This window comes from Chanodichthys erythropterus, chromosome 8 (assembly GCF_024489055.1).
Source record: "Chanodichthys erythropterus isolate Z2021 chromosome 8, ASM2448905v1, whole genome shotgun sequence".
Classification (NCBI taxonomy): domain Eukaryota; kingdom Metazoa; phylum Chordata; class Actinopteri; order Cypriniformes; family Xenocyprididae; genus Chanodichthys; species Chanodichthys erythropterus.
This window is the reverse complement of record NC_090228.1, coordinates 11,231,103-11,248,254: the sequence shown is the minus strand read 5'-3', so window position 1 is coordinate 11,248,254 and position 17,152 is coordinate 11,231,103. Positions and strand designations below refer to the sequence as shown.

General features: G+C 35.4%; 3 protein-coding genes across 9 annotated transcripts; all 3 read left to right on the top strand.

Moving 5' to 3' along the window:
- Positions 1–217: 217 nt before the first annotated feature.
- On the top strand, positions 218–2,297 carry b2m (beta-2-microglobulin). The gene is made up of 4 exons (XM_067391797.1): positions 218–376; positions 1,012–1,284; positions 1,371–1,413; positions 1,543–2,297. Exons 1-3 carry the CDS (start codon positions 313–315, stop codon positions 1,382–1,384), a joined length of 351 nt encoding a protein of 116 aa, XP_067247898.1. The 5' UTR covers positions 218–312; the 3' UTR covers positions 1,385–1,413; positions 1,543–2,297.
- Positions 2,298–4,205: 1,908 nt separating this feature from the next.
- Positions 4,206–10,933, top strand: irak3 (interleukin-1 receptor-associated kinase 3). The gene is made up of 13 exons (XM_067391788.1): positions 4,206–4,320; positions 4,750–4,932; positions 5,427–5,470; positions 5,631–5,697; positions 5,872–6,023; positions 6,115–6,179; positions 6,270–6,381; positions 6,492–6,610; positions 6,688–6,886; positions 7,105–7,167; positions 9,324–9,491; positions 9,564–10,008; positions 10,101–10,933. Exons 1-13 carry the CDS (start codon positions 4,206–4,208, stop codon positions 10,226–10,228), a joined length of 1,860 nt encoding a protein of 619 aa, XP_067247889.1. The 3' UTR covers positions 10,229–10,933.
- LOC137024372 (DNA helicase B-like) lies at positions 10,521–17,100 on the top strand. Of its 7 annotated transcripts, none has more exons than XM_067391789.1 (7): positions 10,521–10,622; positions 10,992–11,207; positions 12,364–12,466; positions 12,559–12,695; positions 15,146–15,320; positions 15,471–15,602; positions 15,751–17,092. In XM_067391789.1, exons 3-7 carry the CDS (start codon positions 12,455–12,457, stop codon positions 16,033–16,035), a joined length of 741 nt encoding a protein of 246 aa, XP_067247890.1. In that variant the 5' UTR covers positions 10,521–10,622; positions 10,992–11,207; positions 12,364–12,454; the 3' UTR covers positions 16,036–17,092. The 7 variants fall into 7 exon arrangements, with proteins under 7 accessions (XP_067247890.1, XP_067247895.1, XP_067247897.1 ...); XM_067391794.1 differs by having other exon boundaries at positions 15,471–15,634; positions 15,751–15,970; XM_067391796.1 differs by having other exon boundaries at positions 15,471–15,582; positions 15,751–15,930.
- Positions 17,101–17,152: the final 52 nt, after the last annotated feature.

The window sequence follows — 17,152 nt, the reverse complement described above, 5'->3', positions numbered from 1 at the left end:
TGGCGATTTATAATGGTGGATCGGTTTTGTTGTTGAAGAAGAGGGAGGTGTCTTATTATTGTTTAGGTAAGTTAGGGTATTTCCAAAGGGACAGGTTTCCACCACACCAGTGCCACAGTCTGTATAACCTCCCTAGATCAAATCCACCCAGCAACAACTTGTAGGAATTTTGCTATTGGCTTCCCTGTCATTTTGGAGGCTGTGCTTGTGACAGTGCATTTAAGGTTACTGGTTGTTTGCTTTCGATATTAACTGCTTTAGACCTGAGAGGGAAAGGATACTCTTTTTGATACAATCGAAAAACTCAGCAAAATGCGAGCACTCATCTCTTTTGCCCTATTTTGTGTGCTGTACCTGACTGTACAAGGGAAAGTCTGTAAGTAATTCAAATTGCTTATGTGAATTCTGTATTGTATTGTTTGTTTATTGTGCTGTATTGTTGATTCTTCCTGCTGACTTGCAACTGAATTTCCCCTTGAGGATTATTAAAATATATATTAGCTATAATGTCACTGTATGTATGTATATATTAATGTGATTTAATTAATATTTTTTAGCCTTTGTTTAGAAAACAAAACAATGTGTCATGTCACTGAAGTGATGTTCATTTTTTTTATATAACCAAAGTTATGTCTTATTGTGGTGGAAAAGCATAAATTCATGCATATTGGTATGTTTTTTTTTTTTTTTTTTAAATAACAACTAATGTTAGGCCTACTATACCGAGGTTATAGATTGTAGGGTCTCTTAAGCTAAACAGAGTGTAGGCCTGTAAAGACATTGCGTTTTCATTGCGTTTTGTCTTTTTTGTCTGCAATGTGAATGAGGAATTCTGATGTAATTGTGTTTCATTTGGGTCAGGAAGTTTGAATTTCATTTTCATTCAGCCTTTCTTTTGTTATGTTTGCATACAGAATACTATTTCAAATATACAGTCTTGACGTTTTATGACAATATTTACATTACTTATGCGATATCTTGGTAAACTAATATTTTAAATTCCATTTTCAGCCAGTCCCAAGATTCAGGTGTACAGCCATAATCCAGGAGAGTATGGAAAACAGAACACCCTAATCTGTTATGTGAGTGGCTTCCACCCTCCTGATATCTCCATTGAACTGCTGAAGAATGGACAGCCTATCCCTAACACCCAGCAGACTGACCTGGCCTTCGAAAAGGGCTGGCAGTTTCACCTCACCAAGAGCGTCTCCTTCACACCAGAGAAATCAGACGAGTACTCCTGCAGTGTTCGACACATGAGCTCTACCAAGAAAATTGTTTGGGGTGAGTGTTATGTGTGTATTTCTATAAGATACCATGTGGTTTACAAGACGTAGCACGTGTATTGAACATCTTATGTTTTTCCGCAGAGTCCAACATGTAAAGCTAACAATCAAAGCCAGATAAAGGGTGGTAAGTGTCATTTTGTTTATTATCAATGAAAAATATAGCAATACCTATTTTTTTTTTACCATTAAAATGTGGCAATTCGGAAATGTAAAGATGAATAAAGGTGTGTGTTTTGTTTTTGTTTTTCCCTAGGATAATTTCGCATGGTTATATGGACATTTTTCTTCATCTACAGAGACCATATTATCCTACTATCCCATTTTACAAACCCAATGTTGCTCAAAATGCACTATTCATACAAAATACATTGGAACGTCCGTGATTTTAGTTTTCCTTGAATTGACATTCTTTTTCTTCACAATAGTAAGGATAATTTAAACCAAAGTAGCTGCTACATGTTTTTTAGTTGGGTTTTGATTAAATTCTGGATCTTTTACACTGTTTTCATTCCTCTCTCTGTAAATTCTGTGTATATGCAGTAGAAGTAGACTAAAGTATTAGTTAAAATGGGGCAATTTGTGCTTATTTTTGGCTTTATTTTGAAATTAGTCTAATAAATATTACAACCAGTTCTCTATTTTAAATCAGGTGTTGTTTCCTCTTGTTAATCTATATTTGTTCACAACTGCAAATTGGAATTTTAATGATTATGAATAATTCAATTTGACAAATTGCTCCAGAGAAAATGTAATTTTTAAGATAAGAAAATAAAGTTTAGAAAACCTAATGAAACAATTGTGTTTATTTGCTTCAAATAGTCTGTACTAATGCCTTATTGATTGTACTTTGACGTTAATTCAACTGTATACTGATAATTGTGAGTTCCAGTTATATGCCTAACCTAAAACATGAATGTCTGCCTAGCAACAGAGCGACCAAGACGATGATTGGATTAAAAACAGACGACATGTGAGTTAGCTTTGTAATAAAAACGAAAAATCCTCAAAGTTTGCGCTGTTTTTTATTTTTATTTACTTTTATCATATTTGTTTTCATGGACTGAAGTGCGTTTGGCAGAAAATATAAGCAAAAGTTTGTACCTCGCGCCATTGCCGAGTCTGCCACTCTCTGAGGTAAAGTCACATGACTTCCTGAAAAACCTGTGACGGTGAGTTTTGCCTCCCTCTGGTATTCAAGCGTTGCATAGTTGACGTCAAGTAGTCATATTAATAACACTGATTATGCAACCATGAAGATACTGTGAAAATCACCAGCTTTTGTAATTTGAGTCATTTTGTAAAATAAAGCTGTACGGTTTTTTATATTTGAAAGAATGGACCTTTAATGATGAACATCACGTGTTTTGAATGCAGTATGAAAAATGAAAATTTGGACAGCTTTTCCAAGCTAAAACATTATGTGTAATATCTATCTTATTAAAAATTCAGTTAAGAATGATAATGGACATTTTTGATGATTTTTTATTTAACTTATGTCCTTATTTTTAGTAGGCTATTAACTGTGTGTGTGTGTGTGTGTGTGTGTGTGGGTGTAAGCCTATATGTTTTAGAGATATATAATTTTATTACCACTGGATCTGTCATGATCAACAGCTGGAGTGCCCTTGATAGTCTCCAGAGGGCACTCCAGCCCAGACTACTGCACTATCATGGAGTCCATTTCCCATAACCCACTGCTCGGACTTATCAGCCATGATTACATTCAGCTGTTGCTCCTTTACTTGTTAGTGTCTGCCTATATAAACCTGGTTCTTTCAGTCACTCATGGCTAGGTCTTGTATACCTGTAGTTACTGTAAGTCTGAGACTATGTGTGCATCTCAATCAGCTCCCTAGTTCAGTAGTCAGAGCACTGATCAGGGAATCAGCTACATTCATTTACATGATATACTGATTCACTACCTAGGGAGCTGATTGAGACACAGGTTTTGTATCGTGTTTCTCCGGTGTTTTGGTTTTTCGTGGTTTCATTTTAATATTTCTGACTTTACCTGTTTTTGCCTGTGTCCTTTATCTTTGTTTGTACTGCCCACTCTGTGTTTTGACTTTTTGCCTGTCTTTGGACTACAATTGTGGATTACCCTCTGATTATTAAATACTGCATTTGGATCCTCAAGTATTAGAGCATTATTATTACAGGATCTTTTACATATGCTACATATTTTTTTTACTATTTTAAGATTCTACAGTGTCTCTTTTGTACATGAGGTGAAAATGATATTATATGAACTTTATCTCTGATTATTGTGAGAAATATTGTCAGAGCATCAAAACATTAGGCCTATATATATATATATATATATATATATATATATATATATATATATAATTTATGTACAGAATTGACCTATTGTTGATCTCCACATGTAACAGTTGCTTTTTAATTTGTACATTCATCTGCCATTCAGTTAGGCCTATTGTTTCTTATTTGCTGTCAGTTATATATTAAATTAGTAATAAAATAATTTTATAAAAAGACAAAAACACAATAAAACAGTAAATGAACAAGGACGTTAATAATAATATAACTAGTATTATCATTATTATTTATTGTTATAATTGAGTAGGCCTATATAATGTACTATTAGTAAATAGTAAATGATAAAATGACAATAAATTATTATTATTGTTACATATAAGGTAATTATTAACTAAATTAATTGCTGGAAATTATTTTTTTTTTTGTTTTGTTTTGTATGGGTTGCCATCAACACAGCAATACAGTATACTCTCTTATAATTTGTGAAAAGTTTAGAGGAAGTAGGTGGAGTTTGGGAATTTCCATTTTGTAGCAAGAGATATCAACACAAGAGAGCACTGTAGAGTAACCAGTCCGAGAGACATGAAACATCTAACCAAACTTCAACCACCTGTACATGGTATCGACTAGAGAAATATGTCAGGTAAAATAAACCTGTCGACGTTGCTCTTCGACGTCCCGCCGGTGCTCATGGCGACTTTCTGTAGACTGATGGACAGCGGGGTCGACAGCCTGGGATGGAGAGCTTTAGGTAAAACTAAAACACTTTACCATGACAATTTATCATTGTATTACCGTTACCTATACGTATGAATGTCAGCAAACAATCGTCTTAATCCTCATATTTCTGTTATTTGTGAATGTGTTTATGTTTGTATGTGATATAGCAAGCCTTCATTTTTAACAGGGTAATTAGCTGGACATTAATGGTCAAAACTAGTCATTAGTGGGGCCAGTCTAGTCATTAACTGGTCCAAGATGATCTACCATCAAAAATCCAGCTTTTTTGTCCCCATAAACGGTGGTTAAGTTGGTTTTTCAGATCATTGGTCAACAAAGTATTGATCAGCTAGAAACACAAAGTAAGCTGGATTTTCCAACAGTGAGGTTGTTCAAATCAACTGCATCGGATCTTCTGGGAAAATTTTTCTGTTATTCATCCCAGTCTGATTCCTTCCAGCTGCTCGCATCCTTCCCAGTCAGCTGGAGGTGAGATGTACTGAAATGTATGCGGCTGCTGGGAAAAGTCCAACCCAAGAGCTCGTGTGGTCATGGGCCCAGCAGAATAAAACGGTGGGGGATCTGCTGAAGGTTCTGGATGAAATGGGTCATGTTCGGGCCAGGAGTCTTTTTCAGTCACAAGGTAACATCATCTTCATAGTAAGAATCTAATTCTGGTTGTGATGTTTCCCTTTATGATTATGTACCACGGTCGGTGACTGTAGTTTATGCTAAAATAGTTACTCCAGCAACTGTACACAACAATTAACTACAGTCTGAAAGCTTATATTATTATTATTATTTTAGTACTAGCAATAACTAATATTTTAGCAGAAATTCTTATAAGGGTTATTTACATTTTACTGCCTTCTGTTTTACTCTCAAACTTCCTTTTAGCTTTCTACATCAGCTAGTGTTACTATAGATTTGTAACGTATATTGTGCTTTGAGGAACTTGACAAACCTAAATATGTTGCGAACAGGAAGCAAAAACAAAGCATGCAATTTAACCAGCCATGCATGTAACCCACAGATCAAATCGTATCACCCACAAAACCCCACACCATCAGAAAGACAACACAATGAAACTGCTACTATTTTACAAACAGTAACCAAACCTGTTTGATTCTTTTCTAGACTCACGCGTGCTGAAGTCGTCCTCGCCCCCTGTCTTTTCCACGGTAATGTTTTTTTTTTTTTGATACTGTTATTTCTGCAGATTTATAAAGATACTTGGCTTTATGGTTTAGGTGTGCAAAATGAATCTTAGTGGTTTTATTTTTTACCAATTTAGTCACATTATGAATGTATGTTTTTACCTCTTTTTTTTTTTTTTTTCAGCATCTGCCAAATAATGAGAAATCCTATCAAATTTCAGTTCTTCATCCAGAGTCTATTTCTGTTAAAGGTAAATTGATTTTAAAGTAAAAGCACATTTGTATTTGACTGTTGTCTTTGCTTTAGTTAGCATTATTGTACGTGTTGCAGTACTAATTATATATGTCATTCTAGATTTTAGGTAAAAAGTTTCATTTCCGTTTTGAGGGGTTTCATGAGGATATGAAATTTGTCCATCTCGTAGGTGAAAAACAGAAGTATTTCATCACATATTCAGATGTCATAGAGGGAACGAGACATTTCCACCAGGACTTAAAAATCGGAGGAAGCGCGTTTGCCGAAGTCTACTGCGGAAGATGGGGAAACGGATCTTTTGCTGTGAAAGTTTTCAAACAGGTCCTAACCTTTTAATATCTGACTCTACATACAGATATAATACCATTACAGTTTTAAAAAACACTGATCAAATTCTTTATTATGTTAACAGGAAAGTAAAGCTAATTGGAAGGCGTTGTGGGATAAGTTCACTAAAGAAATTGAAGTTCTTCAACTGTAGGTTCAGTCAATCTGCTTGATCATATTAAAAAAAGTTTCATTTCTGTGTTTATCATGTCGTCATTGTTCTCATATTTGTCTGCTTAGTTATCAGCATCCTAATATCTTGGAGTTATGGGGCAGCTTTTCAGAGGCGGATCGCTTCTGTTTAGTTTATCCGTACCTTCGTAACGGATCGTTGTTCCACAGGCTTCACGAGGTAAATCATCTGCCAGCTTTGCCAGCAAACTGTAACAAGTTATAGATTACATCTTAGTACTTGTACTCCAGTTGAGGTTTTCAGAGGCTCTACTCTTGCCTTTGTCACAGGAAGTTGCGAGGCCTCTATCTTTGCAGGAAAGGCTGAACATCATAAAAGGCACTGCAAAGGCAGTCCACCATCTACACACTGCACAACCGTGCATGGTTATTTGTGGAAACATTACGAGGTGTCATTTTGAAGTCATAGCTACAAATTTGTAGGTGCCAAGTCAAGGTGATGCATTGTTTTGTGTTCTGTTGACAGTTCAAACATACTCTTGGATGAGCACATGCAGCCCAAATTATCAGATTTTGGATTAGCTCGTCTGAGACCCCACTCTGTCGACCAGAGCTGCACCATCGTTATGGATACCAGCTCCCATAGCAACCTTGGCTATCTCCCAGAGGAGTACATCCGTGATGGCAAGCTGTCAGTCAAACTTGACGTTTACAGCCTTGGTATGGTGAGTTCAGCATCCTATTTCAAAAGTGATATTCCAGAGTCAGTTACAATTTGTATAAATAAAGATTTACATCAGAATTTTTATGTTAAAATTTTAGTTCTTTGATTCAGTTCCAGCTGCAAAATACTGGCCATTAATATTCTCATTTATTAATTATGTCCTATGACAAACCCAAAATAATTCAGCTCTTTTTTTCTTAAATGTTTTTATGCTTGCAGGTAATATTAGAGACATGTACAGGACAGAAGGTGAAACGGGAGACAGCAAAGAACCTGTTTTTGGTAAGAATCCACTTCGGGAACAAAAAATAAAATATTTTTACTTGCCAAAACAAAGCAGACATAATGATAATACACATACACACACACTGTTCAAAAGATTAGGGTCTTTAAGATTTTTTTTTGAAAGACATTAATACTTTTACAATAGTTTTTATTCATCAAGGAAGCTTTAAATTGATCAAAAGGGACAAATTCTTTTACAGTACTACAATTTTTTTTTTTTTTTTTTTTTCAAATACATTTATATTATATATTTCGAAGTATCCTAAAAAGAATATGTGGAACTTTGACAGCACTACTGTTTTCAACATTGATAATAATAAGAAATGTTTCTTGAGCATCAAATCAGCATATTAGAATAATTTCTGAAGGAAAAAATTGAAAACCATTATTTTGAATATTTGACAATGTTACTGTGATACAGTACATATTTTTTTATTCATTTCACCAAAAAATGAAAATTGTCATCATTTACTCACCCTTAAATTGTTTCTAACCTGTATGAATTCCTTATTTCTACTGAACACAAGAAGATATTTAGAAGAATATGGGTAACCAAACAATTGATAGACCCCATTGACTTCCATTGTATTTTTTTTCTCCATACTATGGAAGTCAGTGGTGTCCTTCAACTGTTTAGATACCCGTATAGGGTGTATATCGAACGTCACATGACCAAACCGGAAAAATGGCCTCATTGCATTCGCTTGTCAAAGAAAGTGTTAACAGCAGTATGAACTGATGGCATATGTATGGACATATCTGCATATGTGGGGATCAGTTATGCTTATCTGCAGATCAGTTATGCTCATCTTTGCTCGCTCCTTTTAAGTTAGCTTGAATAAAACAGCTAATTTTTTCATGAAGCACATAGAAAAGACCTATGCCGGAAGCGATCTGACCTGTTTTACAGAATATGGAAGTTAGATTGCGCATAACCCCTATTCTTCAAAATATCTTACTTTGTTCATTAGAAGAAAGAAATTCATACAGGTTAGAAACAATCTGAGGGTGAGTAAATGATGACAAATTTAATTTTTGGGTGAACTATCCCTTTAAAGCTATAGACCGTAACTTTTTTTGGGTTAAAAATGATCCAAAATCAATTTTTGAGCAAGTACATAACCAGCCAGTGTTCAAAACTATCTCATTATCTTGTCTCGATTCTCAACGGTAAGCTTGTAATAATGTTTTATAATAAGAGCGACATGGTGGATTTCTGCGGGAAATTCGAGCATGCAGCAGTTCCTCTCTGCGTCATTACGTCACGTCCGTAAACAGAAAAGAAGGAGTCCCGTCCAGGCTAGTCGGTTTCATCACGTGAGGATGCTGCTGGTAGCGGCACATTTATAGCCTTTTCTTCCAGCAGCTGAAATAATTAAACTTTTTCATGGCGGATTGAAAGATCCAAATGACAATCATCAGTGACAACTGGAGATTCAGCCGTAGTCAAAAAGCAAAAGTCTTCGGACTGTTGAGTGGCTACAGAAATTGAAATCTACAGGTAATGCTGATATACACTAAATAGACAGTCAAGCAATGCTGATGTTGTTAACATTAACAATTTGAGAACAATATAACAGTAATAATAATTTGCATGGTTTGCATGATCCGAGCTAAGCGATCGTTAGATTTAATCATCATTGGCAGCGCGATTTATTGTAGGCCTAATGCTTTTTTCCTCAGTTGTTCAGAACAAAAGTAGCAGAAATGTTACTTACTTGTTCAGATAATATTTTCTAGTGAAAATTCTTATATTGGTCATACTTTCAAGACGTAGAATTTGTGATTCTGAAGTACAGTAATCTTTGGTGCGGTGACTGACAGCAAACATTAGATTCATCCGCGCTGACGAGCTGTGCCGAGGCACAACGCACGTACAGATAACTGTTCCGCATATGACTGCAATTGCAGGTTTCAAACAGAGATGGCGACAAAGAGGAAAAATCGCAGACTGCAGCTTTAATGATCAATGTTTTTTTAAAATTGAGATTTGTTTACAGTATGCTTTTAATGGTTCAATGATCTCTTATCTCAAAAATCGAAGAAAAAATGTATTCCTTTATATATTAATCTGATTGTATAATTTTACATTAACAGAATTAATGATAACAGAACTGTGCCCTTCACTGACTTATGCCATTGTATTTCTTTAGAGAGACATACTGCATTCAGAGTTTGAGGAAAAAGGCTCTGTGGATGCCTGCCTGCGGTTTTTAGATCCCAAAGTTGAGCACTGGGTTCCTGCGGTGGCACTTTGTCTGCTCCGAATCGGACTAGAGTGCACAGGCAGCAGAATGCGAGTCAGGCCGACCATGGAAATTGTTAGTAAATGTTCTCATTTACATAAACACATATAAACATATACAGTATATAAACATTTTATACCTCTTCAGGTGCTTCAGAGACTTAGCCAACTTCTTCCCATGCCTACACCCACTGAGGACCAACCACACACCCTAGACGATACGATGTCTCTTCAGTGGCCATACAATGGCTACAGTCCGGGTCTAAGCCTCCCTACTGAAGATGATGAAATGTACAGCCCACTATTGGAACCCAAAGTTCCCAATCTGGAAGAACCCTGTGAGTGCAGCCAGTCTCAAGTCACTTTCCTGAGTGTAGGAGATCCCAACTTGTCGCATTCCCCCAGGGATTCTCTCCAGGAAAATGACAGAGTGGTTTCAGCATCACAAAACCTCCAGGCAGACTCTGCACCTCGCCTGGACTTATATGGTAGTTGGCCGGTGGAGTGCAGCTGTACCACTGGAACTGAAGTGCAGGGGTGTGAGGACTGCTGCGCTAATGGCTTCAGTCAGTCTATATTATATGAAACTCTAGGCAAGTAGAGTCAGGGAAGAATACACTAAGAAAATCTGACAATACAGACTCATTTATGTCCAGAAATAATATCCAATATCTTTCTGTTTCAGATGATGATGCCCTGCCCTCTCAAAATGACATCAGGAATCCGGCAAAAGAGAAAATGAAGAATAAAATTCACCTGTACAACCAAGGGCTGATAAAAACAGAAGAACTTCTTTCACTTAAGTCAGAGTGATTCACCTGGGTTTGAAATCTCATGCCTTTATATATAAATGAACTCTGAGATTTTAATCAGCAGTGTGGAGTGTTGGAGCACATTTTGTTTAAATATTTTTTTGTGTGCGTGCTGTATTTAAAAATATTTTAATATGTTTTAACAATTAAAATACCTATACTTTATAACATATCCTCAAACTGTTTTAACAATAAAAAAAGAAGATAAAAGGTGGATATTATATAAAATTGTTATTTAAAAATATGAAAGATAATATATTTTTACACAAATACTCCAGGAGCAGGGATGGACTCTTTGGAGAGCTATCATCCTGCAGATTTCAGCTCCAACCCCAATCAAACATACCTGAACCAGCTAATCAAGGTGTCCAGGGATGCCTGATAATTACAGACAGGTGTGTTGGAGCAGGGTTGGACACCCCTGATTTTCGGAGTGGTGGTCATTTATAATAGTTGTCTGTTACTTATTTCTAATTATTTCAATGACTAAAGATGAAATTATTCCACTTCTCAGTAGTATCTAGTGCAAATCCCTGTGCAGAGCTCTATATAGTTTGTTTTTGATGACTTTAGTAAGTATAATTAAGAACAAAAAGGGCTTTTGATCCAATGTATTATATGCGTAGATATCTATAATCTACGTGTTCTTGTCATAATAAAGACTTTTATTTTGGGATTATCTGATTGGCTGTTGTGTGGTGCAGTAATATCATCATCAGAAAACCGCAAAATTAAAATGGAAACCTTCCATTTCTTGATTTGAGTTCAAGCAGAGACAGTCAGAATGCCGCGACAAAGTTTCGTCCGTAAACAAGAAATAACTGGTTACATTCAATCAGACGGTGACATCCAGGATGATGATGTCGAAAAGGAAGATGAATAAGAGGAAATGCAGCCTGAATTTCTAGACACGAAGGAGATGGACTGTGTCTCATCTGGAGGAAAAATTTTTCAATTCTCCGTGGCACCGTCAAAAGAAAGTAATGCAAAATATGAATTAATAAACAGACGAACTTTCAAACAGTAACTTACATGCACTTAGTCCTATTTATTCCCTAAGCAATTGTCTGAAAAATAGAATGATAATCCATACATTTTCTTACGTTGTTTCCTTTACGTAGCCTAATGTAGATGTACATTTTATTTTGTATCATTAATAATAGTTTTGCTAGTTCAAGTCCATGTGGTTCCTGCAAATGTGACCACTGCCACGTTTGCATGTACTGTGTTCATATTAATTTCAATTTATATCTAAAAATATATTTAAGATGTAAAATAAACCAACAGCTCTTTTTAGATCAGGGCCTAAAACTTTTTTACTACGACCAGACCTTAACATGTATAAAAGAAGCACAAGCAGAGAATTTAAAGGGTTAGTTCACATAAAAATGCCTTTCCACGCCTGTAAGGCCTCCGTTAATCTTCAGAACACAAATTAAGATATTTTAGTTGAAATCTGATGGCTCCGTGAGGCCTCCATAGCCAGCAATGACATTTCCTCTCACAAGATCCATAAAGGTACTAAAAACATATTTAAATCAGTTGCAAGTACAGTGGTTCAATATTAATATTATAAAGCGATGAGAATATTTTTGGTGCACCAGAAAAACAGACAAAAAAACGACTTATATGATGGCCGATTTCAAAACACTGCCTCAGGAAGCTTCGGAGCAGTGTATCGAATCAGCAGTTCGGAGCGCCAAAGTCACGTGATTTCAGCAGTTTGGCGGTTTGACACGCGATCCAAATCATGAATCGACACAGAAACGCTCCGAAGCTTCCTGAAGCAGTGTTTTGAAATCGGCCATCACAAAATAAGTCGTTTTTTTTTTGTTTTTGGCGCACCAAAAATATTCTAGTCGCTTTATAATATTAATATTGAACCACTGTGCTCACATGAACTGATTTAGATATGTTTTTAGTACCTTTATGGATCTTGAGAGAGGAAATGTCATTGCTGGCTATGGAGGCCTCACTGAGTCATCAGATTTCAACAAAAATATCTTAATTTGTGTTCCGATGATCATCGAAGGTCTTACGGGTGTAAAATGACAGAATTTTCATTTTTGGGTGAACTAACCCTTTAAAGGCACACCTTAAATTAACAATACACTGTCATTGTCATCTTTTTTTCAGTATCATTTATCATGGCCGGTAATAAGATGTGCAGGGTCGAGGGCCTTTTCCACCTTTGTGATCCCTGGTGGAAGTTAACCTGCACAGTTAAATGTGGTGGCAGGTACACGTTTTTTTCCCTCCCTTTCAGCTATCCCTCCTACAGCCTCCGCACCAGATCAGAGGACCGGTCACTGGTGTTTCTTTTTCTTACAGCATGTGGAGCACAACCTGTATTTGTTACTGAGTTCAAGAATTGGTTGCCCAATGAAATGTGGAGCTTGTCGAAGTTTGAAGATTCATCACCTGAGAATAAAGCTGTGGCTGAACAGCTCAAGTCAAGTGTCAAAAAGGTTGGACCACCTATGTCACCTATTTTCATAATCATTAAAACAATTTATGGCTTTCATTCAATACTGTCTTGAAGCACCACTCTATCACTGTAAAAGATTGTGCTGTAAAATAACAGTAAAATACTGGCAGCTCAGTTGCCAGTTGTGTACTGTTAAAGGATTAAATCACTTCAGAATTCAAATTTCCTGATAATTTACTCACCCCCATGTCATCCAAGATGTTTGTCTTTCTTTCTTAAGTCGAAAAAAAATTAAGGTTTTTGAGGAAAACATTCCAGGATTTTCTCCACATAGTGGACTTCAATGGGTTGAAGGTCCAAACTGCAGTTTCAGTGCAGCTTCAAAGGGTTCAACATGATCCCAGCTAAGGAATAAGGGTCTTATCTAGTGAAACGATCAGCCATTTAAAAAAATAAATATATATATATATATATACACTTTTTAACCACAAATGCTCGTCTTGACTTGCACTAGCTCTGTGACGCGCTATGCATTACATAATCAAGTTGGAAAGGTTATGTGTGACGTAGGTGGAAGTGTTTACAGAGCAGAAAAAAGGCAAAACAACGATGTCAGATGATTTTGAAGTTGGAGAACAAAATGAGATGGCATTTTTCACCCTACCGCGGTACTTCCGCCTACGTGTGACCTTTCCAAAGTAATTATGTAATGCGTGGCGCATCGCAGAGCTAGTGCGAGATGAGCATTTGTGGTTAAAAAGTGTGTGTGTTTATAATATATATGATATACTTTTTTTAATAGAAAATGGTTGATTGTTTCACTAAATAAGACCTTTATTCCTTGTCTGGGATCATATAGAGTCCTTTGAAGCTGCATTTAAACTGCAATTTGGACCTTCAACCCGCTGGTAATTGTTGATGTCCACTATATGGAGAAAAATGTTTTCCTCAAAAAACATAATTTCTTTTAGACACGTTTATACACTGAAATTCTTGGATGACATTGGGGTGAGTAAATGATCAAATTTTAATTCTGAAGTGAACTATTCTTTAATTTACAGCTCTCCTTTACAGTATGTTACGGTAATAATACCATGGAAGGTAAGTTATTTCATTTGGGAAGCCGATTGGTTCAATTCAAGTTTAAAAACTATTTATAGGGTGTTATGTATGGTTTTAGTACTGATTTAAATTTCGCTTGGACACAAGTGACAGTTGCAAGCATGTACCGTCAAATCATGAAATACTTGCCAACACTGCTGCCAGGCCAGTTTATGGATATAATAAGCAATGGAAAGATGAAAAACACAAAGGAAAACACTGAAGAAACTCCACAGCACATCATGTTTAAAGAGTTTCGTATGATCAGATGTGAAGCAAAACTGGAGGCCTTCAAGTGCTTCGATTGCTTGTTCAGAAGAATCCCTGAGGTACAGCAAAATGCCTTGCTGTTGTATGCAGATCTGAAAGAATACTGCAGAAACACTGGCAGCACATACATTGAACATAAGATGCTGCTGGAGAAGTGGAAAAATGCATTTGAAGGGGGCCATGTTTCTTCGGGAGCAAGGGGTGCTGGTGAAGGAGAACAACAAGGTGTCACTTCAGAACCACTTCACCGACGAAAAAGGCATACAACAGTCTCCATTAAGGGTGACAAACAAATGATAAATGCCATCTCTTTTTGTCCTCCAACTTCATAATCATCCGACATCGTTGTTTTGCCTTTTTTTGTAAAGGGCATTTGACTCCTTCTTTTCACTGTAAACACTTGCCCAGTACTTCCACCTACGTCACACGTGACCTTTCCAACTTGATTATGAAATGCATAGCGCATCACAGAGCTAGTGCAAGTCAAGTCGAGCATTTGTGGTTAAAAAGTGTATATAATATAATATAATATATAATATAATATAATATAATATAATATAATAATTATATTATATTATATATAATTTTTTTTTTAAATGGCTGATTGTTTCACTAGATAAGACCCTTATTCCTTAGCTGGGATCATGTTGAATCCTTTGAAGCTGCACTGAAACTGCAGTTTGGACCTTCATCCCATTGAAGTCCACTATGTGGAGAAAAATCCTGGAATGTTTTCCTCAAAAACCTTAATTTTTTTTCGACTTAAGAAAGAAATACAAACATCTTGGATGACATGGGGGTGAGTAAATTATCAGGAAATTTGAATTCTGAAGTGATTTAATCCTTTAACAGTACACAAGTGGCAACTGAGCTGCCAGTATTTTACTGTTATTTTACAGCACAATCTTTTGTTTGTATATAATTTAATATATAATAATATATATATATATATATATATATATATATATATATATATATATATATATATATATATATATATATATATATAATGTGTGTGTGTTTTGTGTATATATGAGGATTTATACAATACTTTTTTGCTTTCATTACCTTTATTGGTTCACTTTTTAACACTCTGTATTCATATCTTATTTCCATTAGGACTCATGAAAATAAAATATGCTTTCAAGTGGGAGATAAAGTTTGCTGCACAAAGAATGGCTACATCTCTGGCAAAGATGAGGGAAAAAAAGCTAGAAGATCTAGAAGCCAACGAAAAAAAGAACAGATGAAAAATGAAAGAATGTACAACGGTGAAATTTTCTTCATTAAAAAGGTGAAGTGTTGAGAAAATGTTTTGATTTGATGCTTTGTGTTTTTACAATGCCAAAAAGTTAATTAAAATTTGTTTGGATATGAACTTAAACATGAGTAATTACCTGAATTGGATTGGTGCATTTTTATGTCATTTTACAACCAATTACAGGATGTGACTGAGATAGATATGGGAGCAAGAAGCAAAACAATACGCTATCTGACACTAGATGATGAAAACGGGCATGTGGTAACTTTTAACTACAGTGAGCTACAGCGAGAATGTAAATTGCGTCATGCTTGGGCAAGAACCATTCACACCTTTCAGATATTGAGGTCACGCATATACACACTTAGTCATTGACACTTGTTCATCGGTAGCCATTTAACACCTTGAATTAGCATTTGTCTCAGCTTCATGCAACTAATAACTTGTTTTCTCTTCACTGCAGGGCTCAGAGGCGGAAACTATTGTGTATGTTCTCAGAAATAACTTTGCTGAAAACTGGCAGCATGTATACACTGCAGTGACACGCGGTCAGAAGTGTGTGTATGTGGTGGGTACAGAGTGTGACCTAGAAGGAGCCATCAAGAAATGGATCCCCCCTCGAAACACACAATTGTGTGGCCTTCTCAAGGCGATAGTTGCCCAACAAGGTCCTGAAGCCTCAAAGCGGCATGCTGAATCAGACCCATGCACTAAACCAAGCAAACTTGTAAAAGTAACAAATCTGTAAATTATCAAAAATACATGATTTTGTATTTAACTTTCCATGACATAATCTTTCTCTAGCAAACCTCTTCAGAAGAGTCTGTGCTAGCTCAAGCCTCAAATCTCACAACAAGGAGCTTCCCTGAGAAAATTCATTTTCATATCTCTGTTGTATAACTTGATTTACTCCAAAAAGAAACAAAAATCTGAGCTTAAATACAATAGCATTCATTTTAGTATAGTCAGTGGATACATTTTATGTTTATTGTTCAGAATGTTTATTGTTGGTTGATTTTCATCTACAAAGCAGCTAAAAAGGGTGGTGTCATCAACAAAAATTTGAGACCACGCTGATTCAACTGATTCAAAATTTAATTTAAACCTGGAAATACACAAAAAGTTTCAGGGTTTTGAAAAACTCTAAATAAAAAAAAAAAGAAACATGCTGTAAATTGAATAGGAACTAGCTAAGATTCAGTGCTATCTTTAGGTCAGTAATCATATAATCAATTTTCTTTTTATTATTGTTTGTTCTACAATTAGATAGCTTGAGCAATGCAATGTTCCAAATATTAATCATGCAATCTATGTGCTTTCTATAATATATATATTTTTCAAAAGTTTGAATTATGCCTTATTTTCTTTTTGTTATTATATAAATCAAGGAAATCTTACAATATCATGTATTTGTTCTCAGGTAGGCTATATGAGTCTTCCTGCTTGTGATTTTTGTTAATATTATTTTAATGTTCCAAATATTAAACATGCAGTCAAAATATTTTCTGTATTTTTTTTTTTCTAAAGTTTGAATTACGCCTTCTTTTCTTTTTTATTATTATACAAACCAATAATAGAAATATTACCATATCATGTTTTCGGGCCATTCTCACTTCTGCATCTTCTATTCTACCTACCTTTTTTCTACTGTCGAAATTATAGTTTTTTGATGACACTTTTTGTTTATTACTTTAAGCATGGAGCAAATATGTGCATGTCTAGCATTTCAATACAATTATCAATAATGATTAAAATGAATAAAGAATTAAAATCATTTCTGTTGATTTATGTATTAATAAAATTTCAAACACGCTTGATCTATGCACTCGTCTTTACAATAAATTATGTATAATAGTTCAGTTAAC

Coding starts and splice junctions, on each gene's coding strand:
- b2m (XM_067391797.1), top strand. CDS start 313: ATGCGAGCACTCATCTCTTTTGCCCTATTTTGTGTGCTGTACCTGACT. Junction 377..1,011: donor GACTGTACAAGGGAAAGTCT/GTAAGTAATTCA, acceptor TTCCATTTTCAG/CCAGTCCCAAGATTCAGGTG.
- irak3 (XM_067391788.1), top strand. CDS start 4,206: ATGTCAGGTAAAATAAACCTGTCGACGTTGCTCTTCGACGTCCCGCCG. Junction 5,471..5,630: donor CGCCCCCTGTCTTTTCCACG/GTAATGTTTTTT, acceptor TTTTTTTTTCAG/CATCTGCCAAATAATGAGAA. Junction 7,168..9,323: donor CAGCAAAGAACCTGTTTTTG/GTAAGAATCCAC, acceptor GTATTTCTTTAG/AGAGACATACTGCATTCAGA.
- LOC137024372 (XM_067391789.1), top strand. Junction 15,321..15,470: donor AAATTTTCTTCATTAAAAAG/GTGAAGTGTTGA, acceptor AACCAATTACAG/GATGTGACTGAGATAGATAT. Junction 15,603..15,750: donor GTAAATTGCGTCATGCTTGG/GCAAGAACCATT, acceptor TCTTCACTGCAG/GGCTCAGAGGCGGAAACTAT.